A 25,995-nucleotide genomic window follows, 5' to 3' on the forward strand; every position below is an offset into this window, starting at 1 on the left:
ATACCATCATATTGAGGGGTAGGGCTTTGATAGGTAAATTCGAAAGGGACATGAACATTCTTTCCATGATACCATCCTTAGCCTCATTGGCCCCTATGGTCTGTTGACCCTTTTTAAAATTAAAAAGCCATCATTTAATTTCCATTGAGAGATGGCAATTATTTCTGCCTCTGTTGCCAATACTCTACACTTTAATCCTTTTACCATTTGGTTGTGCCCAACTAGCAAAGTCACAGCAGCAAATGAGCCCAATGATCTGCCTTTTCTTTCCCTGCCTCCCAGACTGCTGGCCATTGCTACAGAGAGTCACATGCTGGACAAGTCGGTTCCGCTATGAATTAATGATCACCAGCCTCAGCTGGGTCTTTAACAGTGCCCAGCGCTCCTGCCAGCTCTTTCTAGTCCACTTGTTTTCCAGCCCTCCCCCATGGCTATTTCTACCCTCCACTCTGCACACCTCCCATCCTCCCACCTTTTAGCGGATCGCTTCTCCTTCTTTTGGAAATCGGAGAAGCCGTCCTGTGGCAGCTCCCCAAACTTCCCACCACCAAATCTTTAACCTACTCCTTCACCAGCCCTTCTGCTGCTCAGAGATGGCAGTGAAGCCACTGAGCAAGGCCATTAACTCTACCCCCATAAGTGCTGGGAGTTGCTGCTGAAGGTCGGGCCTTTTCCTCCTTCAGCTCTCTTCTCCATTTTCTCTGCCTTAGGCAAGGAGACTAGGGATCAGGCATGTGGGTGGGGAGCCTCTGAACTGAATTTGCTTTTGCCTCTTAAGTTTCTGTGGAGATGAAAGAGTATCGCTCCTTCTGGGGTTTTCCTGCTCCCAGATGTCTTCAGATGAAGCAGGACTGGTGTCATCTATGGATGGTCCACGCCGTTTTTCTACAGAGGTGTCTGGGGTCTGAGCCAGGACAGGCCTTGACAGTTATTAGTCTGGGAACCAGGAAGAGGCCAGCTTCCCAGGTGCCCGGGGCCTCCCTGGGGCTGGCCCTTGCTCTGTGGGGTAGAGATGGTGGCTTCACTGGACCCTGGTTGTGTATCTCCTTGATTTTGCTCCTCAAAGTTTAGGGCAATGGTGACTATCAGTCCTGAACATTTAGTCCAGGTGTGTGAAAGCAAACCTATGCCCCAAACAGTTAGACACCAGTGACTAACAGAAATTCTTGAGTTTGCAGGATGGCAGATAAGAAAAGAAACAACTTGCTGAGACGCTGAAACTCTCTCGACTTGTAAAACAAAACTAAAATAGGTTGGAACCAATGGGGCCAACTAGAGTCTGTGCAGAAGCTGCTAGCTGACATCACAGCCTGAATTTCCACTGCGTGTTTCATTCTCACTCCCCCCGTACCTGCACATGTGATCTATGAGGTGGCATGAAGAGAACCGCACATGCCCCAGGACTTTCCAGGCCTCCTCTTTCCTTCCACCAATCACCTGCTAATCTCAGAATCCCGACACCTTTTCTAATAAAAACGCTGCCTTAGCACCAGCCCAGGGAGACAGATTCAAGCTGCACTCCTGTCTCTGTGTCGGCCGACCTATAATTAAAAGCTTTTCTTTTCTCAAAAACCCAGTGTCATAATATTGGCTTCTAGCACATTGAACAGCAAGTCCCTTTTGCCTAGAAACAATTTGACCCTCATATTTATTAGTTTTCTCAACCCATAACCAAGGGAAACAAAAATGACCTCCTAAATTTTTAACAAAGGCAATCAACATTTGTAGCTGGTATGAATATTTGTTCTGTAAACTCATATCTGCAAGAAACACAGTGTTTCTTTAGACTATGAGCCTCCATCTCACTGAGCTGATTGGAAATTCATCTCAGCTGTTACTGGAGTTCTTCTCTACCCAGAGATTAGGCCAGAGAGTTCTGGGATCTTTTTTTTTTTTTTTTTTGAAAAGGAGTCTCACTCTGTCACCCAGGCTGGAGTGCAGTGGTGCAATTCTCTGCTCACTGCAACTTCTACCTCCTGGGTTCAAGCAATTCTCCTGCCTCAGCTTCCTGAGTAGCTGGGATTTCAGGTGTGCGCCACTGCACCTGGCTAATTTTTGTATTTTCAGTAGAGATGGGGTTTTGCCATGTTGGCCAGGCTGGTCTTGAACTCTCGACCTCAGGTGATCCGTCTGTCTCAGCCTCCCAAATTGCTGGGATTACAGGCGTGAGCCACCATGCCAGCCGAGTTCTGGGATTTTATGTAACCAAAAAAAACCAAAACAAAGGGGTGCTCCCTCCCTGCTCTTCAGTCTCACTGATGGCTGCTGGGTGCTCACTGTGCTGTCTGCTTGGTCCCTGTGGCCCCCAGAGTGCTGCTGCTCAAGAGTGGGGAACTCTGGGGGCGGTGAGGGGCTCGGACCAGCCACTGAGACACCCCGAGGGAGGTCTGGTGAAAGCGGAAGGATCTGATGCCCCAGATACCAATAAGATTGCAGTGCCCTGCCCCCAAACAAGTGAAGGTTGAGCCACAGGAAACTGCAAAATAGCTGTAAGTAGGCTTCCCTGTGATTAATACTTCATTGTTTTTTTCCAAATATATGAAATTCTTTTAATTTTTTTTGTGTCTTAGTGTCTGTGTTAGTCCATTTTCTGTTGCTTATAATAGACTACTTGAAACTGAGTTATTTATAAAGAAAAGAAATTTATTTCTTACAGTTCTGGAGGCTGGGAAGTCCAGGGTTTAGGGGATACATCTGGTAAGGGCCTTCTTGCTGTTGGGGAGTCCCAAGGGGGCACAGGTGAGGGAACTGAGCAAGCTAGCTTGTCTTTCTTCCTCTTGTTATAAAGTCACCAGTCCCATTGTCATAACTCATTAACCCATTAATCTATTAATCCGTGAATGGTGATTCAGGGATTAACAGATTACCCTCATGACCCAATTACATCTTAAAGGCCCCAACACACTACCACACTGGAGATGAAGCTTCAACATGAGTTTTGGAGAGGACAAATATTAAACCATAGCAATGCCCTAATTTTGCTGAGGTCCTGAGTACATGCTGTACTGGTACAAGGATGGTCTGCCTTGTACCAGGCCCTGTGCTGATTTTCCTGTCCTGCCACTTTGGCCTCCCTTCCCCCAAGCATGAAGCTTGAAGCCCTGTTCCTGCAATCTGGCAGAGGAGGCTTCTAGTTTATGGGGGAGATGGGTCAGATACCAGCAGCTCTGACCAAGGATGGTTGGTAGGGAAGTGTCACAGAGAGACAGAGCAGAGGTGAGTGGGGTAGGGCCAAGCTGTTTCCAGCTGTGGGCTCAGGAAGGCTTGAAGGATAGTTGACAAATGAGTGATATCTGCAAGGACAGGAGAATTTCTGTGAGTGGAGATGGAGCCCTCATGTGGAGGAAACAGCCTGCACAAAGGAACGGGCGGACGGGGGTTGCCGTTTGGCAGCTTTCCTGACCTGCCTTGCCCCTGGAGGCTGCGGCCAGTTGTGCCCCGGAGTAGAATGCTGCCCCTCACCATTCCCAGCCCACCCCAAGGACCTCCCCACCCCATTGTGACACTACTTCCTGGACACCAGTGGAACTCAAAGGTTCTGCTTCCAAGGGTCTGGCTGGGCCTGGATTGTGGTCAGGTGGGCCCTGGCTTTGGCTTGTGGTCTGCCTCCAGGGAGGCAGGGCTGGGAGGGTGTGGAGGGTGGAAATTATGGTGGCACCTGGCAATTGTACGGCCGCGTTCTCAGCACAGGTGTGGACAGGAGCCTGCCTGGGCCTGTTTGGCTGTGGGGAGTCTGTGGAAGGAGTGGGCTGCCCTCTCAGAAAGCGTGAGTTCTCAGGTGTGGCGTCTGGCCATTTCCTGCGGCAGCTGGAGTGCTGCTCCTGGCTATGCCTCTCCCAGGCCTCAGTTACCTCTCTGGCACATTGACAGCCAATTGCCTGGGGTCCGTCTACCTGGCAGAGGACCTTTGGGAAGGGTAGAGGGAGGGAGTGCTCCAGGGCCTTGGGGTATCAGGTGGCGCTGGGGGATGCTGAAGTGGTCCCTGCAGAGGGAGACTGGTACAGATGGCTCTGGTCCAGAAGCCACATCTCTGAGAGGAGAGCGGAGGCTCTCTCCCTCCCTCCCTCCCTCCCTCCCTCCCTCCCTCCCTGGAAAGTCTCCTTTATCCACCTCCACCGTCTCCAGCCTTACACACATGCATCCTGTATTGGTTTCCTATCGCTGCTATAACAAATGCCCACATTTAGTGGCTTGAAACAGCAGAGACTTATTACCTTATGGTTTTGGGGGTCAGAAGAACACATGGGCCTCAGCAGGCTAAGATCAAGGTGTCAGAAGGGTTGCCTTCCTTTCCGGAGGCTCTAGGGCAGAGTTCATTTCCTTCCTTGCCTTTTCCAGCTTCTAGAGCCTCCTGCATTCCTTGGCTCCGGGACCCCTCGCATCTTCAAAGCCACTGACGGCTGCCCAAATCTTTATCAAGCTGCGCTTCTTTGGGTCCTATGAATTTAAGGATCCTGGGATTAATAGGACCTACCCGGACAATCCAGGATAATCTATTTTAAAGTCAGCTAAGTAGTAACCTTAACTTCATTTGCAACTTTAACCCCCCCTTGCCATATAAGGAAACATATTTATGAGTTCTGAGGATTAGGCATAGATCCCTCTGGGGGGCGCTTATGCAGCCTCGCCGACCTCCCAGCACACACACATCTGAGCATGCTCTCCCTCTGTGTTCCCTGCCTCTTATGTACCCCAAATTCTGCTGGGATAAGGGATCCCGAACTAGGGGCCAGGCAGGAGGCAAAGACAAGTGAAAAGGGCAAATGGTGCCGGACCCTGCTGGGCCTCCTGCATGCACAAATCAGAAGTAGCGGAAGCCGGGTGCAGTGGCTGAAATCCCTTTTCTACTAAAAATACAAAAATTAGCCAGGCATGGTGGTGTGCACCTATAGTACCAGCTACTCAGGAGGCTGAGGCAGGAGAATCGCTTGAACCCAGGAAGCAGAGGGTGCAGTAAGCCGAGATCATACCACTACATTCCAGCCTGGGTGACAGAGTGAGACTCTGTTTCAAAAACAAACAAACAACAACAACAAACAGAGCAAACTCTCAGTCTAAGGGAGGGGCCCCTGCTCAGGTTTGCTAATTGTTGCCAGATGGGAATGCTGTCCCTTTGGCCAAACTTCAAAAAGAAAACGTTGCATGTATGTGAAATCATCTTTTGGCAGTTAAATCACATTCCAAGATACAGTGAGACACCAAATGGGCTAGCCAAGGGAAATGTGTCTGCAGGCTGGATTTGTCCCATGGACGGTGAGCTGGAGACCTCTTCCCTGGATTATGAAACAGCAGTCGCAGTCTGAAAAGGAGGCAGCCCACTAGTGTGACTGGTAGAAAACTAGGGGCCCAAGAGGGAAAGGGGACTTCTCCCCAAGCAGACAGTGAGCCCTTCTCCATCCCTGTCCACCCTGTCCAATAGTAGAGTGAAGGGCTTGTGGTGGCTTCTGAAAGTGGCCCTAGCTCTTGGCTAGGGCTAGCATGGCAGCTTGGTAACATGCCCAGGTGAGGACCCCATGGGGGCTGGTGGCCAGGCTGGGCCACTCCTCCAGGGCCAGTCTAAGAGGGATAGATTTGGCATATGCAGCTCAGCCTCCCCACAGATCCCCGCCCTCTAGGCCCACCACAGTGCTATCCCCAGCCAGGCAAGGGCCTCTGGTGTCCCAGCCAAGGCCTGTCCTCTAAAGAATTATCTGGAGAAACTTTCCCAGAATGCTGGGAATCTGCAGGGATCTTGGCAGAAACGATAGGAAGAACTTAGAAAGGATGCCTCCGTTAATCATTACAATATGCCTCAGTGTCTTCTGCAGTGCTTAGGGAGCAAGTTCCCACGAGACAAAGGACCAGAGTGTAGGAAATGTGAGAATATATGTCCCCTTCAAGGACACCTGGCCTGACAATGTGGGTGATCAGCGTCCTGCCAAAAAAAAAAAAAAAAAATCACAAGAACAGAGACAAAGGGTCTTATCATACTACAAAATGACTGAAAACAATACAATTATAAGACCCAACCTTTCTGCTGGGACTGTAAGGAAACAGACACCTCGTGAACTGTTGTGGACTCGGAAATGGTTGCTCTTTCTGGAGGACACTATGAGCCTATGTTACAAGAGCCATATAAACAGTCCTACTTCTTAGACCTTAGCCCAGGGAACAAAGAGAGCCTTCTGCACATTACTGTGTACAGAAAAGTTGTCTGGGATGGTGAGGAAGCGGTGAGAAACAGCCCTGGTGCTCAGTAGCTACCACGAAGTAAACAGCACCTTAAGGATCCTGCAGCCATTAATACGATCAATGTGAATATGGGTTTTGGCTGTGGAAAATACTAAGAGCAAGTAGTAGCAGGCAGAAGTTCACTAAACGGGGGATACCCTCCCATCACAGTGGGGGACTGCTGCCTTTATCAGTCTCCAGCAGAGGGAAGGGGCCCTGCAGGAAGAGCAGGAGTGGATATTTCAGGAGAGGGTCCTTGGGTACAATATTGTTTCAAAATAAAAACAGACGCGTGTGAATCCATCACCCACCCAAAGCACCAGAACACCTCTAATGATTTCAGTTCACCTCTTCCTTGACATCATCCCTCTGTCTCCCCTCAGAGATGGTTTCCTGAGTTTCATCCTTGTTGTTCAAAAAATCTATAGTTTTATTGCATGATACACTGAAATTATTTCTTTAGTCTTGCTTGTTTCCAAACTGTGTAAAAAGAGCATCAGTTTTCTGAGACTTGCTTTTTTCACTAAATATCATGTTTTTGAGACTCATACAGGTTGATGGATGGAGCTGAAGCTTCTTCATTTTCACTGCTATGTTGTGTTTCATTATATAAATCTACTACAATTTACACATTCTTTCATTGATGTGCATTTGGGCTCTTTTTTCACATTTGAAAAGTGTCATGAGTATTTTGGTACTTATTTCCTGGATCATATGTACAAATGGCTCCCTAGAGTATATACCTGGGCATAGCATTGTTGGGTCATAAGGTATCTGGATATTCAACTTTATAAGACAATGCCAAATTGTTTTCCAAAGTGGGTCTGTGAATAATTCTGCCAGGAATGTATGCAAGGTAGTTTTCTCCACCACTTGGTATTATCAAACTTCTCAAGTTGGCCAGGTGTGATGGCTCACGCCTATAATCCCAGCACTTTGGGAGGCGGAGTTGGGCAGATCACCTGAGGTTGGGAGTTTCAGGCCAGCCTGACCAACATGGAGAAACCCCATCTCTACTAAAAATACAAAATTAGCCAGGCATGGTGGCTCATGCCTGTAATCCCAGCTACTTGGGAGGCTGAGGCAGGAGAATCACTTGAACCTGGGAGACAAAAGTTTGCGGTGAGCCGAGATTGTGCTGCGCCATTGCACTCCAGCCTGAGTAACAAGAGTGAAACTCTGTCTCAAAACAAAAAACAAAAAACAAAAAACTTCTCAAGTTTTGTCAATCAAATGAATGTAAAAATATCCTACAATGGTCTTGATTTGCATTTCCCTCATTATTAAAGAGGTTGAGCATCTTCACATGTTTGTAGGCCACACGAGTTTCCTCTTCATAAAATGCCTGTTAGGTCTTTGGCCCATTTTTGTTTTTTAGACGGAGTCTTGCTCTGTCACCCAAGCTGAAGTGCAATGGCACTATCTTGGCTCACTGCAACCTCTGCCTCCTGGGTTTGAGCAATTCTCCTGCCTCAGCCTCCCAAGTAACTGGGATTACAGATGTGTGCCACCACGCCTGGCTAATTTTTGTATTTTTAGTAGAGACTGGGTTTCACCACCTTGACCAGGGTGGTGTCGGAATTCCTGACCTCAGGTGATTCCACTCACCTCGGCCTCCCAAAGTGCTGAGATTACAGGCGTGAGCCACTGTGCCCGGCCTGATTTGTGGTTCTGTACATACTGTTTACATATTCTTGATCCTAGTCCTTTTTCAGATATAGATGTGTGTGTGTGTGTGTGCGTGCAAATATCTCATTCCAGTTGTGTCATTTTTTTCTACTTTAAGATTTTCAAGTTTTGTCTGCTGAAAACTGCTATATTGCTAAATTTGACTGTAAGCTTAATATTGCTATATTGTATTTCACTATATAAATATACTATAATTTATACATTCTTATATACCTGTAGTCAAATTTATAAATTTAAAATTTTATGGTTAGCACAAAACAGCATAGTTTTTGTGTCTTGATTAGGAAATCCTTCCTCATCTGAAAGTCAGAAATAGATTCCCTTATATTTTCTATTAGAAGTGTTATTATTGAAATTTAAGGCCTTAACAGGGCTGGCATTTTTTTTTATGATATGAGGAACCTAATTTTAATTTATTTTTCCATTTACTGACCTATCCTGCCACTCCCCTCTCAGATATCAAAACTTTATGTTTGCATGGATGTATTTCTGGGCTTTCTATTAGCTATTTCTATGTTGGCACATTCTCATTCATTCATATAACTTTATAATAAATTTTGATAATTCGCAGGGCACATCATTCTTATTATTCTTCAAAATTTTCTTAGGTATTTATACCCTTTGTCCTTCAATATACATTTTAGAATCATCTTGCCAAAAATAATTTTATAAAAAATATGTTCTGGATTTTGAGTAGGGTTGTATGAAATCTACAGATCAATATGGAGAAGAATTGACAACTTTTATTCATGACCATGAGATAGCTCTACATTTACTTTTCTTTCTTCACATATTTCTGTACATTTTATCATTATTTTACACACAGGTCTTGCATATATTTTTAAACCATTTTTTAAAATGTGGTAATATATACACAACACAAAATTTAACACCTTAACCATTGTTAAGTGTACAGTTCAGTGGCATTAAGTAATTCACATCATTGTGCAACCTTCACTACCATCCATCTCTGGAACTATTTTCCCAAACTGAAATTCTGTACCTACTAAATAATAACTCCCTTTTTCCTCCTCCCTCAGTCCCTGGTAACCACCATTCTACTTTCTGTGTCTATGAATTTGACTAGGTACCTCATATAAGTGCAATCATACATGTCCTTTTATGATTTGCTATTTTACTTAGCAGAATGTTTTCAAGGTTCATTTACACTGTAACGTGTATTATAATTTTATTCATTTTTAAGGCTGATTCATATTTCATTGTATGTATATACCACATTTTCTTTATCCATTCATCCATCCATGGACATTTGTGTTGTTTCCACCTTTTGTCTATTGTGAACAATGCTGCTGTGAACATGGATGTACAAGTCTGTTTGAGCTCCTGCTTTCAATTCTTTCGTGTATATACCCAGAAGTAGATTGTTGAATCAAATGGTACTTCTGTTTTTAATTATTTTAGGGACCATCATACTGTTTTCCATAGTGGCTACACCATTTTACATCCAATACAAAGGGTTCCAATTTCTCCACATCCTCACCAACATTTGTTTCCTTTTCTTTAAAAAAATTAATAATAGTCATCCTAATGGGTGTCCTGTACAAATTTTGTTAGATTGTTCCTAATCTATATTTCAATATTATAAATGGTATCTTTTAAAGATTCCAGTTTTTAAAAATTGTCTTCGTTTGAAATGATTTTAGGGTTTTAACAAAAATTATGAGGCTGGGCACGGTGGCTCATGCCAGTAATCCCAGAACTTTGGGAGACCAAGATGGGAGGATCACTTGAGGCCAGAAGTTCAAGACCATCCTAAGCAACAAAGTGAGACCACATCTCTACAAAAAATAAAAAAATTAGCCCTGCATGGTGGCACACACCTATAGCATAGCTTCTCTGAAGGCTGAGACAGAAGGAGCGCCTGAGCCCAGGAGTTCAGCTGCAGTGAGCTATGATTGTGCTACTGCAATCCAACCTGGGTGACAGAGTGTGACTTTAGCTCTACAAAAAAAAAAAAAAAAAAAAAAAAAGTTGCAAAAAAATGAACACAGACTTCCCATTCCTTCTACACCCAGCTTCCCCTAATGTTGGCATCTTACTTATCTAACCCAGAAAATTAACACTGACACAATATTATTACATAATCTATAGACCTAACTTGAACTTGGCCAATTCTCCCACTAACATTCTTTTCCTGGTCTGAGGTCCAGTCCAGGGTCCCACACTGTGATTCGTTGTCCTGTTGTTACCAGGGTGTCCTTGCTCCCAGAGCTCCCAAGATGGTGGTGGGCTGCTTCCAAGATGGCAGCAAGCCTCTTGTTCTCTGACCTGGGGTTCTTGGCCTCAAGGATTCTAGAGAATGGAATCTTGGGCCATGTGGTGAGTATTATAGGTCTATCGGAAGCCGTGGGTCACGGAAGAGAACTGTGGAACCCAGCTACTAGTGTTCAGCTCGATTAGGACGAACCCAGGCACTTAGCCGTGCAGGAACAATGGCAAGCCTTTAGCCCAATCCGGAGTGGCAATGGGCACCTCGCTGGATCAGGAGCACAGCAGACACCCTGCTGGATCCGGAGGGGTGGAAGTCAGCAGTGGGTCTGCGACTGCGACAAACAGCAGTGGTGGACGGCAAGCGAAAGCTCAGCTCGAGCCGTAACAAACATGGACCAGTAGAGTGTGCAGTTGCAAGATTTTATAGAGTGAAAACAGAGCTCCCATATGAAGGGAGGGAACCCAAAGGGGTAGCTGTTGCTGGCTCGAATGCCTGGGTTTAGATCCCAATCACTGTCACTCTCACTGTGCTCTCAGGTGATAGATGATTGGCTATTTCTTTACCTCCTTTTTTTGCCTAATTAGTATTTTAGTGAGCTCTCTTTACTATCTGATTGGTCAGGTGTGAGCTAAGATGCAAGCCCCGTGTTTAAAGGTGGAAGCGGTCACCTTCCCAGCTAGGCTTAAGGATTCTTAGTTGGCCTAGGAAATCCAGCTAGTCCTGTGTCTCATTCCCCCCTCAACAGGAAAACCCAAGTGCTGTTGGGGAGGTTGGCTGACGACCGCTCTAACTGCTTCCTGCTGAATTGGGGCATAGTAGGAGTTGTGCAGTTGAGATTTCCTCGGGAGGGGTGCCTTTGATATCATCAACATCGGAGCATGGGCTAGCAGGCCGGTCCAGGGGTCCACAGTAGGTCTTAGTCGTGGACTGCATCTGGGGCTCCATTTGAAGAACAATTTGTAGTTTTACAGCTTCGGTTCTGGAAGAGACAAACTTAACAAGAGACAGGGATTGAAATGTATGGCCTGCAGTATAGGGGATTATTTCTTTGGCACACTTTACAGGCCCTGACTATCTGCTTGATAGTTTTAAAAAGGTCTGGTCCAGTAAACAATAATTTGGCCATCTGATGGGTGCTATCAATGCCTAAATGAAAGGTTTGGTGAAAGATTTCAAGTAATTTTCATTGGTTAGCTGCAGGAAAAAGTGTTTTTCCTTCTTCGTTGGCTAGCCATCTTGAGGGGAGGAAACTATGTCCTCGTGAGGTTCCCTATTCTATTTCTCCTGTTGAGTACCAGGGCTTGGTTTCCCGGAGAGGATTACCCCATACTAGGGATCCTTCTATAAGCATTTCTAATGGAGGGTCCTGCCTTGTGGTTCTTTTGGCTTCAATATCTGCTTGGTGGTTCCCTTCTATTTCCCTTTCCTTTCCTTTCCTTTCTGATGACCCCGGCAGTGGAAGACTGCCACCTCTTTAGGTTTCTCTACCGCCAATAATAATCTGCTAATGGCTTCCTGATGTTTGATAGGTGTTCCCTCAGAAGTTACGAATTCTCTTTCTCTCCATATTGCTGCGTGGGCATGGAGGACAAGGTAAGCATACTTACAGTCTGTATATAGATTTACCCTTTTTTCCTTCTCCTAATTCCAGTGCCCAAGTGAGGGCTATTAGTTCTGCCAGCTGAGCACTAGTTCCTGGAGTGAGGGGATTACTTTTAAGTAGTCCATTATCACTGACCACTGCATACCCCGCTTTTTGAAGTCCTTTTTCTACAAAGGAACTTCCATCAGTATACAAGTCGAGGTCAGGATCAGTCAAGGGAACCTCTGAAAGGTCCCCTCGAGCGGCATAGGTTTGAGCAATCACCTGTTGACAGTTATGTTCTATCTTTTCTTCATCGTCTGGAAGAAATGTAACTGGATTAAAAGTTGCAAAAGTGCGCAGTCACAGCACTGGCCCTTCAAGTAATAGAGCCTGATATTTATGCAAATTGTTGTCTGACAGCCACAAGTCTCCTTTAGCAGTGAGTATGCCGTTCACATCATCAGATGTCCACACAATAAGATCTCTTCCTTATATTAACTGTTTCAGATACTAAGACTGCTACTGCTGCCACTACCTGTAAACAATGAGGCCAATCTTTTGCCACTACATCAATTTCCTTACTCAGGTATGCCATGGGTTGCAAGCTCATCCCTCAGACCTGTGTAAGGACTCCTACAGCTATTCCTGTTTTTTTCTGTGACATATAAAGAAAAGTCTTGCCCCGTTGGCAAGCTTAACACTGGGGCTTGGGTTAGGGACTTCTTTAGGGTCTGGAAAGCTGCTTCTGCTTCAGGTGTCCGTCTTACTAAATGGGTATTGGCTTTGAGTTTCCTTAATTAGTGTATATAATGGTCTGGCTATTTCGCCGTACCTGGGAATCCATATTCGGCAGAAGCCTGTTATGCCAAGGAACCCTTTTAGTTGCTTTAGGGTTTGGGGATGAGGATAAGCCAGTATAGGCTGGGTACGTTCCTCACTGAGGGCCCTGGTGACCTTGGATAATTTTAGCCCTAAGTATTTAACCTGCTGTAAGCACAGCTATGTCTTTGGCTTGGAAACCTTGTAGCCATAGGTGGTGAGGAAATTTAAGAGTGCTTGGGTGGCTTGATGGCATAAGGTTTCCGAACGGGCGGCTAAAAGTAAATCATCCATGTACCAAAGGACAAGAGTGTCCAGGTATGAGAACTGGCTCAAGTCTTGGGCTAATGCCTGGCCAAATAGATGGGGGCTATCCCTGAACTCTTGGGGTAAAACAGTCCAGGTGAGTTGAGATGTTGGGTTCAAAGGATCTTCAAAGGCAAACAAGAATTGAGAGTCAGGATATACAGGGATGCAGAAAAAGGCATCCTTAAGGTCTAGGACTGTAAACCACTCTGCTTCCTCTGGTATTTGGGAAAGCAGAGTGTAAGGGTTAGGTACAGCTGGGTATAGGGGGACAATGGCCTCATTGATAATCCTGAGATCCTGCAATAACCTCCACTGTCCGTTGGGTTTCTGTACTCCTAAGATTGGAATATTGCAAGGGCTATTGCTTGGTTTAACTAGGCCTTGGGCTTTTAGGTCCTTAACAATCTTTTGGAGTCCTTGTTGGGCCTCGGTTCTAAGGGGGTACCGCTTTGGTGGGGAAAGGAGGAGGAATCCTTTAGTTTAACTTGAACAGGATGGGCATTCTTTGCTCGTCCATATTGTCCTTCTCTTGCCCAGACTTCAGGATTAATTCCTTCCTCAAGCAGGGGACAACAAACGGGTGTTCCTTCTCCTATGTTCAGGTGTATAATGGCCCCCGCTTTTGCTAGAATGTCTCTCCCTAACAAGGGAGTGGAGCTTTCAGGCATAATTAGAAAAGCATGTGAAAGAGTAAAGTTCCACAGTCACAACTTAGTGGCTGGGAGAAGTATCAGCCACTAAGTTGTTCCCCAGTTACAACCAGACAGTGACTGGCTGTCCTAGGATCCCTCGGATAGTGACAGATTTGGAGGACAGTTGTCCAGGACAGGAGAGTAAGACTGAGAAGGCCGTGCCAGTGTCCAGAAGACAGTTAACCTCCTGGCCTTCAATGGTCAAGCATACCTGGGGCTCTGTGAGGGTGATGGCATGGGCTAGCGCTTGTCCCGGGCACCCTCAGTCCTGCTGCTGGATCATCTGGTTAGTGGTTCTGACTCAGGATCTTCGTCCCCTGGGGCAATGGGCCTTCCAGTGATTCCCGTGACATAAGGGGCATGGATGAGGGGGCAGCTTATTTTTGTTTTTTTTAAAGCAAAACTCCATTTTTATTATTTTTAAATTCCATTGAATTCTGGCCCGTATGCCATAGGATTTCTGGAATGTCACATTTCTTTAGAAAATTTCAGTGTTAAGTCTAGGTTCATTAAAAAATACTAACAAAGTTTAGGAACATACTTGGCGTTTCAGAAGGTAGGTGTATTTTTTTGGAAAGTACCTGGATTTTGAGAAATTCAGACCAATCTAAATTTACCTTGCCGTCCTTGGTCATGTACTCTCAAAGGCCAAAATAACAGATTTATAACAGTATAAACCAGCAAATTCTTGCCATTCTTTTGGTTTGTTAGTCTTCTCTATACAAGTTTGATTTTACATATACACCCTGGCATTCTTGAGTCTGGTTCTAGTTACTGGTTTAATGACAATAATTTAAGGCAGAAAAGGAATAATGACCACATATAAGGGAGCCTCCTCACGCAAGGAAACAACAGCTTTTTTTTTTTTTTTTTTTTTTTTTTAAAGCCAGGGAAGAAGAGCAACTTCCAAATAATAAAATTTCTTCCTTAGGTAATGACAGTGTAGAGGGCCTCATAGGAGACGGTGCAGTGAGTCATTCCTTCCTGTTTCATCTCCCCTCTTAAGAGTACTGATTTTGTGATCATTGCCTTATGGCCACAAACAAAAAGCAAAGAGTTAGGCTATATGTTGCTAAACTACAGAATCAGTTGAATTCCTACTTTTTCATGAGCATCGGTTCATATTTTAATTTGGTAGTCTGGGGTTTTAAGCCTGCCATTCTTTTGCAATGTCATAGAAATCAGCCACCCTACCAGAGGGGTACTTACATTTCTTGTGCTCTTCAAAATATTTTATGGTGCCCACAACTTTTTCCTCCTGAAACTTACTCTCAGTAAGACATTGTTCTAGATCATAATAAGTAAATATTTAATTGACTATTTTGTCATAAGACTCCAAATTTTCTATCCTGGAATCATATATGCATATATTAATGGAAAGTATTTCTCTTCTACCCCGTCTCAACAGCACAGTCCCCAACACCCTACAATTCCCTAGACATTATCCATTCTCATTTTTGTACCAATATCTGTATCAGTTTGGATCTTTCCAAGCGAGTGAAACTCATTTTGGCCAACTTAAACAATAAGTGAATTTGTTGAAAACCTAAGGGCGTTATAGAATTACTGAAAAGGTTAGACAGCAAGGTTTGAAAATTAATTGCAATCAAGGCATTTTGGGGACCCAAGAATCAGAAATTCCAGGAAGAGATCCATAACAACACAGAGTGGATGCTGCCACTTTGTACGATCAGTGGTGTTTCTTCTATCCTTGCATAACAGTTTCAATATTTAAATCCCCAGAAGATAGAATCCAATTGTGGAAGTATAGATCATTTACTAGGGAGCAAGAAAGAAAATTGCGGTTCTATTTGAAATGGTAAATGGAGTTTGGATGATCAAAACTGAAAAGTTATGGGCAATTATGAGCCAATACAGCTTTTGAAAATATACATAATATTTTGTTTGTGTGTTTTGTTCTAAAGTATTTTATTTTATTATGCTTTAAGTTCTAGGCTACATGTGCACAACGTGCAGGTTTGTTACATATGTATACATGTGCCATGTTGGTGTGCTGCACCCATCAACTCGTCATTTACATTAGGTATATCTCCTAATGCTATCCCTTCCCCCTCCCCCAACCCCACAATAGGCCCCGGTGTGTGATGTTCCCCTTCCTGTGTCCTAGTGTTCTCATTGTTCAATTCCCACCTATGAGTGAGAACATGCAGTGTTTGGTTTTTTGTCCTTGTGATAGTTTGCTGAGAATGATGGTTTCCAGCTTCATCCATGTCCCTACAAAGGACATGAACTCATCCTTTTTTTATGGCTGCATAGTATTCTATGGCGTCTATGTGCCACATTTTCTTTTTTTTTTTTTTCTTTTTTTTTTTTTTTTTGAGACGGAGTCTTGCTCTGTAGCCCAGGCTGGAGTGCAGTGGCCGGATCTCAGCTCACTGCAAGCTCCGCCTCCCGGGTTCACGCCATTCTCCGGCCTCAGCCTCCCGAGTAGCTGGGACTACAGGCGCTGCCACCTCGCCCGGCTATTTTTTTTGTATTTCTTAGTAGAGACGGGGTTTCACCGTGTTAGCCAGGATGGTCTCGATCTCCTGACCTCGTGATCCGCCCATCTCGGCCTCCCAAAGTGCTGGGATTACAGGCTTGAGCCACCGCGCCCGGCCAATGCCACATTTTCTTAATCCAGTCTGTTATTGATGGACATTTGGGTTGGTTCCAAGTCTTTGCTATTGTGAATAGTGCTGAGGCGGCTTATTTCTATTTGGACAATCTTTTTTAAAGTGTCCTTGTAGACTGCACTGGAAGCAAGCACTATTAGGCATTCGATTTGCCCAGGTTTTCCCTTTTCCAGAGCCTCCAAAGTCTGCTTGCCTGAGGGCCATGACTAAAGCGGTGGCCTTTTTTTATCCCGTTTGTCCCATTCTGCCTGCTCCTCCTGATCTCTATTATAAAAAAACAAGGTTGCCAAGTTCAATAGGGTTTCCAGGTTTTGCTCCGGGCATAAGATGGACTTTTGAAATTTTTTTCTAATGTCTGCAGCTGACTGAGTGATAAACTTATCCTTTAAGATTAGTTGGCCTTCAATAGAGTCAGGTGACAGGGAGGTATGCTTCCTCAATGCCTCCCTTAGTCTCTCCAGAAAGGCAGTGGGATTTTCTTCCTTTCTCTGTGTTACAGTGGACATCATTTGATAATTCATAGGCTTCTTTCTAGTTTTCCTTAGTCCTTCTGGCACGCAAGTTAGCAAATGTCTGCAGCACCAATTTCCATGTTCGGATCCTGTGTCCCAGTGATGGTCTACAATGGGAACTGCCTGCTGGCCTGTGGGGAATTGTTCTTTCCTCTGTTGTCATCCTATCTCTCATTTGGGGTTAGTGTCTGTTTTAGCAGTAACATTATTTCTCTCCATGTCAGATCAAAGGATTGTCCTAACCCTTGTAAAACATCACTCAGATAGCCATCAGGGTTATCTGAGAATTTACCTAGGTCTATTTTAATTTGCTTTAAGTCTGAGAGAGAAAAAGGTACATGCGCTCTGGCTAGGCTGAATTCTCCTCCTCCTACTGCTTGGAGGGGGCATAATCGGGGAATATTGGCACCCTTTGGTTCATTGTTTACCCCTTTGTCTACCTCCTTTTGGACCGTTTGGGTGGAACGGGGGTCCTTATGAGTTGGGGAAGGAGTCGGGGTGACGCCAGGGTAGGGAGGTAGACTCTGAGGTTTCCTGTAGTGCATAAATCACACTTTTGACATAATTGTGAGTTGTCTCTTAATGAAAAGAAAGTTTGTACATATCGCACTTCACTCCATTTGCCTTCTTTTCTACAAAAAGGTCTAGCTGTAAGATGGTGTTATAATTTATGCTTTCCTCAGGAGGCCAGGTTTCTCCCCCTTGAAGAGGATATTGTGGCCAGGCGGTACTGCAGAAGAATATGTCGTTTCTTTCTTAGTATCTGAGGGTCAGATTGGTCCTAATTCTCCAGAATACACCTTAGGGGTGTTTTTGCCTTGGTGGGAAGTTTCCCATCTGAAAAAAGAACATAGGGATGTCAGCACCCCCAGTCATTTTCCGATGAGCATTAGTCCTAGAGCATCCTCTATGTTCCTAATGTTTATTCCTTTCCAGGGTGCGTAACCACCCATGGACCTCTGCTTATCGGATTAGTTACGCTCACTGATGTAGCAGTCCTGCACCTGTTTTCCCACCTTTCTTGACCACAAAGAAAGGGGTCTGGGCTGCTGGATTCTAGTGGTCCTTTACCAACTCGTCCAACATTGCCTTTGTGCTCAGGGGTGAGTCCTAGAGCTGGGCTGGGTTCCTGAGTATTTCATAACAACCCAGTTTGCCTCATCAAGATACATTCCCATAAACAGTTCTTTTGCAAATTCGTTTCAGAGAGGGTGTAGGTAACTTTTCGAGTCAGCATTGAGATAGAGTTTTTTGATTCTGTAAGTACTTTAAGGCTTGGCTGAATGCAAACAGCTCCAACGTTTGAGCAGACCAATTATTGGGCAATTCTCCTGTCTCTGCTTCCACAAGAGTCTCCCTGTCAATTACTGAATACCCATTGTGGTTTTTTCTCAATCACCTGTCCTGAAGGGAGTTCCTCCTAGGTGTGGTCAGATCTTTGTATGGTAATTAAGATTTAAATCCCCTCTTAGGAAACCTGCTGGGTTAAGGGAATTTTCCGTGGTTAATGTTAAATCACCTTTTTCTAACAGAATAGCCCCATACTTTTAGATTTTTGAGTTAGTAAGCTACCTTTTTGCTTTTTTGACTTAGAATAATTCTGAACTGGTGAAATGTGCTCACAGTGAGGTTTCCTCTAAAAGTTACTTTTCTACTTTCTTCTGTTAGCAAAGAAGTTGCTGCTACAGACTGAATGCATTTGGGCCATCTGTGGGTTACTGGTTTAAGGATTTTTGATAGGAAGGCTACAGGTTGTTAGTGGTCTCAGTGTTTTCAGGCTACATCCTTATTTACACTGACAGCAAGGTAGTATTGGAGTGTTACAGGGTCACGGAGAGGACCTTCAATTATCAATTATAGGTTTAAGTTTACCCTGGCTTTTAAAGGAATAGGGCACACCTTTTTTTTTTTTTTTTTACTATTTCTATCTTTCTCTTTCTCTCTTTGACTCCCTTTTTGTCTCTCTGCCTCTTTCTCCTCTCTATCTCTCTGTCTCTCTCTCTTTCTCTCTCTCTTCTCTTAGCCATTTACAAACTTGGGGCCCTGGCAAGGGTGGTGGGGAACGGGTCCCACATATAACTGCCCATGTCGAGAGCTATATACTTAAATCAGGAGGGACACCAGGGACAAGACTCCCTGTGTTTATAGCCTAGATACCTAAGGATACAGTGTAGAGTTTCCTTAGATCCCTTTGGAGATACAACTTGCTAGAGGAAATGAAAGTCTGAACCATTAGTACCTAGGAGGCAGCGATGGGAGGAAGTAGATTCAGAGGTAAGGAGAATTTTGGGGCTACACTTTCAAAAAAGTCGTGGTCGGGACCCAGGAGGTATGGGTCAGAAGGAAAGGTAGGGGCGCACACATGGGCGACTGTTGAATAGAGACTTCTGGCTGTAAGGCCAGGAGTTTGGGACAATAACTTTCTGCCTCTAGTCAGCCCCAGGATTCCCCAGGAAAATTGAAAGTGGAAGCTGGTTCCAGGCAGAACAATGTTCCCAACCCAGAAGGGTTGGGGGTTGTTATAAAGCCCTTCCCCAGACAGCCTCACACCTGACTCTTAAATCTGGTGGTCATGCTAATCATTTTTAACTGGCTGACAGGTGCCCGGTATTTTCCTCCAATTCTAAGGAAGGATAGGACAGAATAGCAAGTGAAAGTGGTCCAATATTACTCACCACTTTGGAGGTCCCTTTGTGGTTGCCAAATTGTTACGGGGGGTCCTTGCTCCCAGAGCTCCCAAGATGGTGGCGGGCCACTTCCAAGATGGCAGCGAGCCTCTTGTGCTCTGACCTGGGGTTCTTGGCCTCACGGATTCCAAGGAATGGAATCTTGGGCCATGAAATGAGTGTTACAGCTCTATTAGAAGCTGTGGGTCACGGAAGAGAGCCCTGGAACCCAGCAACTAGTGTTCAGTTCGATTAGGATGAATCCAAGCACTTAGCCTTGCAGGAACAATGGCAAGCCTTTAGCCCAATCCGGAGCCGCAATGGGCACCTCGCTGGATCAGGAGCACAGCAGACACCCTGCCGGATCCAGAGGGGTGGAAGTCAGCGGTGGGTCTGCGACGACGACAAACAGCAGTGGTGGACAACGAGTGAAAGCTCAGCTCGAGCCGTAACAAACATGGACCAGTAGAGTGTGCAGTTGTAAGATTTTATAGAGTGAAAACAGAGCTCCCATAAAATGGGAGGGGACCCAAAGTGGGTAGCTGTTGCTGGCTTGAATGCCTGGGTTTATATCCTGATCATTGTCCCTCCCGCTGTGCTCTCAGGCGATAGATGATTCTTTACCTCCTGTTTTTGCCTAATTAGCATTTTAGTGAGCTCTTTTTACCACCTGTTTAGTTGGGTGTGGGCTAAGTTGCAAGCCCCGTGTTTAAGTGGATGCGGTCACCTTCCCAGCTAGGCTTAGGGATTCTTATTCAGCCTAGAAAATCCAGCTAGTCCTGTCTCTCAATGTCTTCTTAGTCTCCTACAGTCTTGGAAAGTTCCTCAGCCTTCTTCATGCTTTAATACTTGAAAAGTACTAGGCAGTTATTTTGTAGAATGCCCCTCAATCTGTTTGGTGGTGTTTTTTGTTTTTTTTTAAATTTTTCTTCCACTTTTATTTTAAGTTCAGGGGTACATGTGCAGGATGTGCAGATTTGTTACACAGGTAAATGTGTCCTGTGGTGGTTTGCTGCACGGATCAAACCATCACCCAAGTATTAAGCCCAGCATCCATTAGCTATTATTCCTGATGCTCTCCCTTCCCCATGCACCCTTGTTTGGTGTTTTCTTATGATTATATTAAGGCATGTATTTCTGGCAAGAATACTTCAGAAGTGCTGTTGTGCCCCTAGTACATCATATGCAGGGGTGTATGATGTCATCACATCCCCTTACTGGTGATTTTAATTTTGATTACTTGGTTAAAATGGTGTCTGCCAAATTTCTTCACTATGAAGTTATTATTTTCCCCTTTGTAAATGATAAGTATCTTATGGTGAGACACACTTTGATATTATGTAAATATCTGTTTCTCATAACTTCATCCTCTAATTTTAATATTCATCAATGATTCTTGCCTGTAACAGTTATAACTGGTGCTTGCCAAATGGTGATTTTTGTATTTTCATCTTTTTTTCTACACTTATTACTGTGGGATTCTTCAGTAAGGAAGAGCTCTCCCTTTGATACGACTTATTTAGTCATTTATTTATTTATATCATTATGAACTCATATTTATTCTATGGGTTATAACCTATTACTATCATTATTTATTTTGTTGCTAAAATTGTCCCAGATTTGTCCACTGAGGACGCCTTCAGTTTGGCTTCTGTGTTCTTTTGACGTGCCTCCATCATTTTAGGGTGCTTTCTTGCTTTCTGGCACCACAAGATATTTTATAATCATCTTGTACTGTCCCTGCTCCAACGGTGGAATCAACCATTTCTCCAATGAACCCTGATTCTTTTATTTAGGAACCAAGATCTAAGTACTAGGTGTGCTCATTGCTACTAAGTTGTTATTTTTTTCTAGGCCATCTAGTGGACAGAGCTAGAAAATAGACATCTATCTATCTATCTATCTATCTATCTATCTATCTATCTATCTATCAATCATGAGTTCATTCTGATATCTTTGGTTCCAATCCAACACCACAGTCTTCATTCTAGTCTTCCCTGTCTTTTGTGTGTGTGTGTGTGTGTGTGTGTGTGTGTGTGTGTGTGTGCGCGCGCGCGCATGCGCGCGCATGTGTTTTAGACAGAGTCTCGCTCTGTCACCCAGGCTGGAGTGCAGTGGTGCCATCTCAACTCACTGCAACCTCCGCCTCCTGGGTTCAAGCAATTCTCCTGCCTCAGACTCTGGAGTAGCTGGGATTACAGGCAGGTGCCACCATATCCAGCTAATTTTTGTATTTTTTAGTAGAGACGGGGTTTCACCATGTTGGCTAGGCTGGTTTTGAACTCCTGACCTCAGGTGATCCACCTGCCTTGGCCTCCAAAGTGCTGAGATTACAGGTGTGAGCCACTGTGCCCAGTTTCCCCTGTCCTTTGTTGTAACTCCTTTCTCTGACAAAAACCTAGCTCTTATTATCTACAATATAGTTACTTATTTACTTAAATATAGTATACACATAGTTTCAGAACTGCAAATCCATCTCTGTGAAAAACAAATTCACTAACTAGGATAACAATATTTGTGTACAGTTCTTTTCATCTTTAGCTTTACAATATGTAGTCAATATGCTATTTTTAGGTTACTTAGATTAGTCCTTTTCTTCCCCATCCTCTTCAATGCAGTTATGATGTTTATTTGTATCACATTAGGTTTATTTGCTGCTGTTGGATTACTTCTTTGTACAGGTTGGTTTTAATTGCCTATTTGGGGATGGGGTGTATGTGAAACCTTACTAAGGTTGTAAAATCAGAATTACACAAAAAGCTATACTCAGAGAATGGTCCCTCCCCTCCCATCCCGTCTATCCCATTCCGTTCCCTCATTCTTTTCACCCATTCCCACCCACTCACCCTCAGAGGTAATTAGTCTCATTAGTTTGTGACTTGTTCTGTATTTTTTTCACAAATGAGCAATACATGTATATTCTTATATCCCCTTTTATTACATGAAGAGCAGCTTACTAGAGATACTCAAGCATTTTGCTTTCTTCACTTACCAATATGGTCTGGAAATCATTCCATATCAATGAATAGACATTTTCCTAATTCTTTTTTACAGTTGCATAATGTCACTTTTTTATTTTTGAGATGGTCTTACCCTGTTACCCAGGCTGGAGTGCAGTGGAGCATTCATAGCTTATGGCAGCTTCAATCTCCTGGGCTCAAGTGACCCTCCTGTTTTAGTCTCCCATGTAGCTGGGACTAACAGCATGCATCACTACACCTGGTTAATTATTTTGTGTTTTGTAGAGATGGGGCCTTATTTTGTTGACCAGGCTGGTGTTGAACTCCTGGGCTCAAGCAATCCTCTTGCCTCAGCCTCCCAAAGTGCCGGGATTACAGGTGTGAGGCACCACGCCAGTTCTTGTATTGCACTGAGTGGCTATACCACTATTTATTCAGCCAGTCTCCTATGTATATGGATATTTAGTTTTTTCCCAATATTTTGCAATACAATCAATGCTGCAGTGTGAATAACCTTGTACATATGTATTTTCTTACTGTCGGAAGTGTATTTCCAGGGTAAATTCCCAAAGTGGGATTGCTAAATCAAAAAGCAAGTGTCTACATAGTTTTTTAGGTGTATCAGTGGTCTGTAAGACTGCCCCCAGGCTCTGCAATTCACCAGAAGCATTTATGGGCCTCAAAAGTTATTCTAGGGCCGGGTGCAGTGGCTCACGCCTGTAATCCCAGCATTTTGGGAGGCCAAGGTGGGAGGATCACCTAAGATCAGGAGTTCAAGACCACCCTAGCCAATATGGTAAAACTCTATATCTACCAAAAATACAAAAATTAGCTGGGTGTGGTGGTGTGCGCCTGTTGTCCCAGCTACTTGGGAGCCTGAGGCAGGAGCATTACTTGAACCTGGGAGGTGGAGGTTGAAGTGAGCCAAGTTCACACCACTGCACTCTAGCCTGGGGAACACGGCGAGACTTCATCTCAAAAAAAAAAAAATAATAATGTTATTATACACACTGCTACAACTTATTACAACAAATGAGTACAATGCAGGGTCAATAAAGGGAAAAGGCACAGTGGGTGGAGTCTAGAGGATACTGGGTACAATCTTCCCATCTTCTCCCAATGAAAGTACATGGGATGCCCTTACTCCCCCAACAATGAACTGCAGCAACATGTGTGAAGTCTTTTCTGCCAGGGAATCTCCCTGAGCCTAAGAGCCCAGCATTGTTATTGGGGATTGAACGTGAAGCCACACAGTGCCTTCATGACTAAAACGTCCATGACTGAAACTGCATTGCCCAATTTCAGACCCCAAGAAGGAAAGATGTTCAACATAAGGCACAAGCTATCTAGACAAGATGGTACAATGTGGTTCAAGGTTCCAAGCATGCCAAACACTCTTTTAAAACATGTTTTTAGAGATAAGGTCTTGCACACTGCAGCCTTAAACTCCTGGGCTCAAGCTATCAGGAGTGGCTCAACCTCCCAAGGGGCTAGGACTACAAGTGTACTCCACCATGCCTGGCTAATTTTTGTTTGTTTGTTTCTTTAGAGATGCGGGGTGGGTCTCACTATGTTGCCTAGGCTGGTCTTGAACCCCTGGCCTCAAGCAATTCTCCCCCCTCAGCCTCCCCAAATGCTGGGATTTTAGGCATGAGCCACTGCACCTGGCCCCAAACACTCTTAATGGTAGCAGAGGGAACACTCCAAAAGTTCAATTCCAGAAGCCAGCCAAAGACTAATCACTCAAGTAGTCCTTTCTTTTTTTTTTTTTTTTTTTTTTGAGACGGAGTCTCGCTCTGTCGCCCAGGCTGGAGTGCAGTGGCCGGATCTCAGCTCACTGCAAGCTCCGCCTCCCGGGTTCACGCCATTCTCCTGCCTCAGCCTCCCGAGTAGCTGGGACTACAGGCGCCCACCACCTCGCCCAGCTATTTTTTTGTATTTTTTTAGTAGAGACGGGGTTTCACCGTGTTAGCCAGGATGGTCTCGATCTCCTGACCTCGTGATCCACCCGTCTCGGCCTCCCAAAGTGCTGGGATTACAGGCTTGAGCCACCGCGCCCGGCCAAGTAGTCCTTTCTTAACATGTGCAAGACGTAAACAAATCAGGGTGTCTGGGTTAATTCGTTCTTTAATATCAGGTATTACCGAATTGTCCTTCAGAAAGGTTGTGCCAGTTTGCATTCCCATCAGCAATGTACGAAAGAACTTGTTTCCCCACAGCCTCATCAACAAAATGCGCCCATGTGATAGGTGAGACACGTTATCACAGTATTGCTGTAATTAGCATTTCCGCAAATTTTGAGTGAGTTTGAATATTTTTTTATTGAATGGAATACTTTTACAAATTATATTTTCTAATTGTTTTGGGAGAAATGCAACTGACTTTTATATATTCACATTATATGCAGCTACCTTGCTAAGCTCTCCTATTGTTTCTAATTCTCTGTAGATTCTTTGGGGTTTTATTTTCTTTTCAATCTTTACGCCTTTAATTTCTCTTTCTTATCTCATTGCACTGGCTAGGGCCACCAGTATAATGTCAAATAAGTAATTGTGAGCATCTTTGTCTTCCCTCTGATTTTAAAAGGGATACTTTTAATGTTTCCTTTTTAGGATTTTGTTGTTGTTGTTGGGGGGAGAGATATTTTTTTTTGTTATTAAATCAAATAATTTCTCACTTAGGATTTTTCTTTAAAAATCACAAATTGTTGAATTTTATCAAATGTATTTTCTGCATCTATAAACATGATTATATGGTTTTCTCCATTGATCTGTTAAGTATTGATTTATTACTTGTATAAATATAAGTATTTATATATTGTCTAGGCCAGGCTTAGTGGCTCAGGAGGCTGTAATCCCAGCACTTTGGGAGGCCAGGGCGGGCGGATCAGCTTGAGGTCTCGACCAACCTGGCCAACATGGTGAAACCCTGTCTCTACTAAAAAATACAAAAATTAGCCAGGCGTGGTGGCACACGCCTGTAATCCCAGCTACTCAGGAGGCTGAGGCAGGAGAATTGCTTGAACCCAGGAGGCGGAGGTTGCAGTGAGCTGACATGATACCACTGTACTCCAGCCTGGGCAACAAGAGTGAGACTCTGTTTCAAAAAAAAAAGTATATATATATGTACATGTATATATATATATTTATATTTTCTAATAGTAAAACCATCTTTGCATTTCTGGTTAAAACTGTTTTTAACTGGCCGTGCATGGTGGCAGATTGCCAAGACAGGCAGATTGTTTGAGCTCAGGAGTTCCAGACCAACCTGGGCAACATAACAAGACCTCATCTCTACAAAAAATATAAAAATTAGCTGAGTGTGGTGGGTGCACCTGTAGTCTCAGCTACTCAAGGAGGCTGAGGTGGGAAGATTGCTTGCGCCTGGGAGGTCAAGGCTGCTGTGAGCCGAGATTGTGCCACCGCATCCTAGCCTAGGTGACCAAGTGAGACACTGTCTCAAAGATAAAACTGTATTTACTGTGATATATTTTCTCTTAATGCACCATTAAATTTGATTTACTAACATTGTATTTAGAGTTTTTTGCATCCATTTTTATGAATGAAACGTATCTGTCATTTCCTTTTTGTACTGTAATTTTCTAGTTGTGCTATCAAAGTTAAAAATCTTTGGGAGTATATATCTTTGCCTATTCTCTGAAAAAAAAATTAAATAAATTGGACT

The 25,995-nt window shown here is 44.1% G+C and overlaps 1 protein-coding gene and 1 long non-coding RNA gene across 3 annotated transcripts in view; one reads left to right on the top strand and one right to left on the bottom strand.

Moving 5' to 3' along the window:
• Positions 1-3,531: 3,531 nt before the first annotated feature.
• The window catches only part of SLC22A14 (solute carrier family 22 member 14), a 37,845-nt gene continuing 15,381 nt past the window's right edge, over positions 3,532-25,995 (top strand). The window contains exon 1 of one of the 2 annotated variants that reach the window (XM_077992162.1): positions 3,532-3,577. Coding sequence is in view for 1 of the 2 variants with exons in the window: in XM_015131345.3 (XP_014986831.3) it covers positions 11,651-11,725 (75 nt within the window). In the remaining variant the exon portion in view is untranslated. Of the gene's footprint in view, positions 3,578-10,308; positions 11,726-25,995 lie in introns of those variants that run through there. The other variant, XM_015131345.3, reaches the window with a different exon arrangement.
• Positions 8,623-13,829, bottom strand: LOC144339122 (uncharacterized). Its single transcript, XR_013413800.1, has 2 exons — positions 13,749-13,829; positions 8,623-11,125 (listed from the first exon to the last, which is right to left on the bottom strand). It is a non-coding gene; the product is annotated as an uncharacterized LOC144339122 (long non-coding RNA).

The sequence above is a fragment of the Macaca mulatta genome, chromosome 2 (assembly GCF_049350105.2).
Source record: "Macaca mulatta isolate MMU2019108-1 chromosome 2, T2T-MMU8v2.0, whole genome shotgun sequence".
NCBI lineage: Eukaryota > Metazoa > Chordata > Mammalia > Primates > Cercopithecidae > Macaca > Macaca mulatta.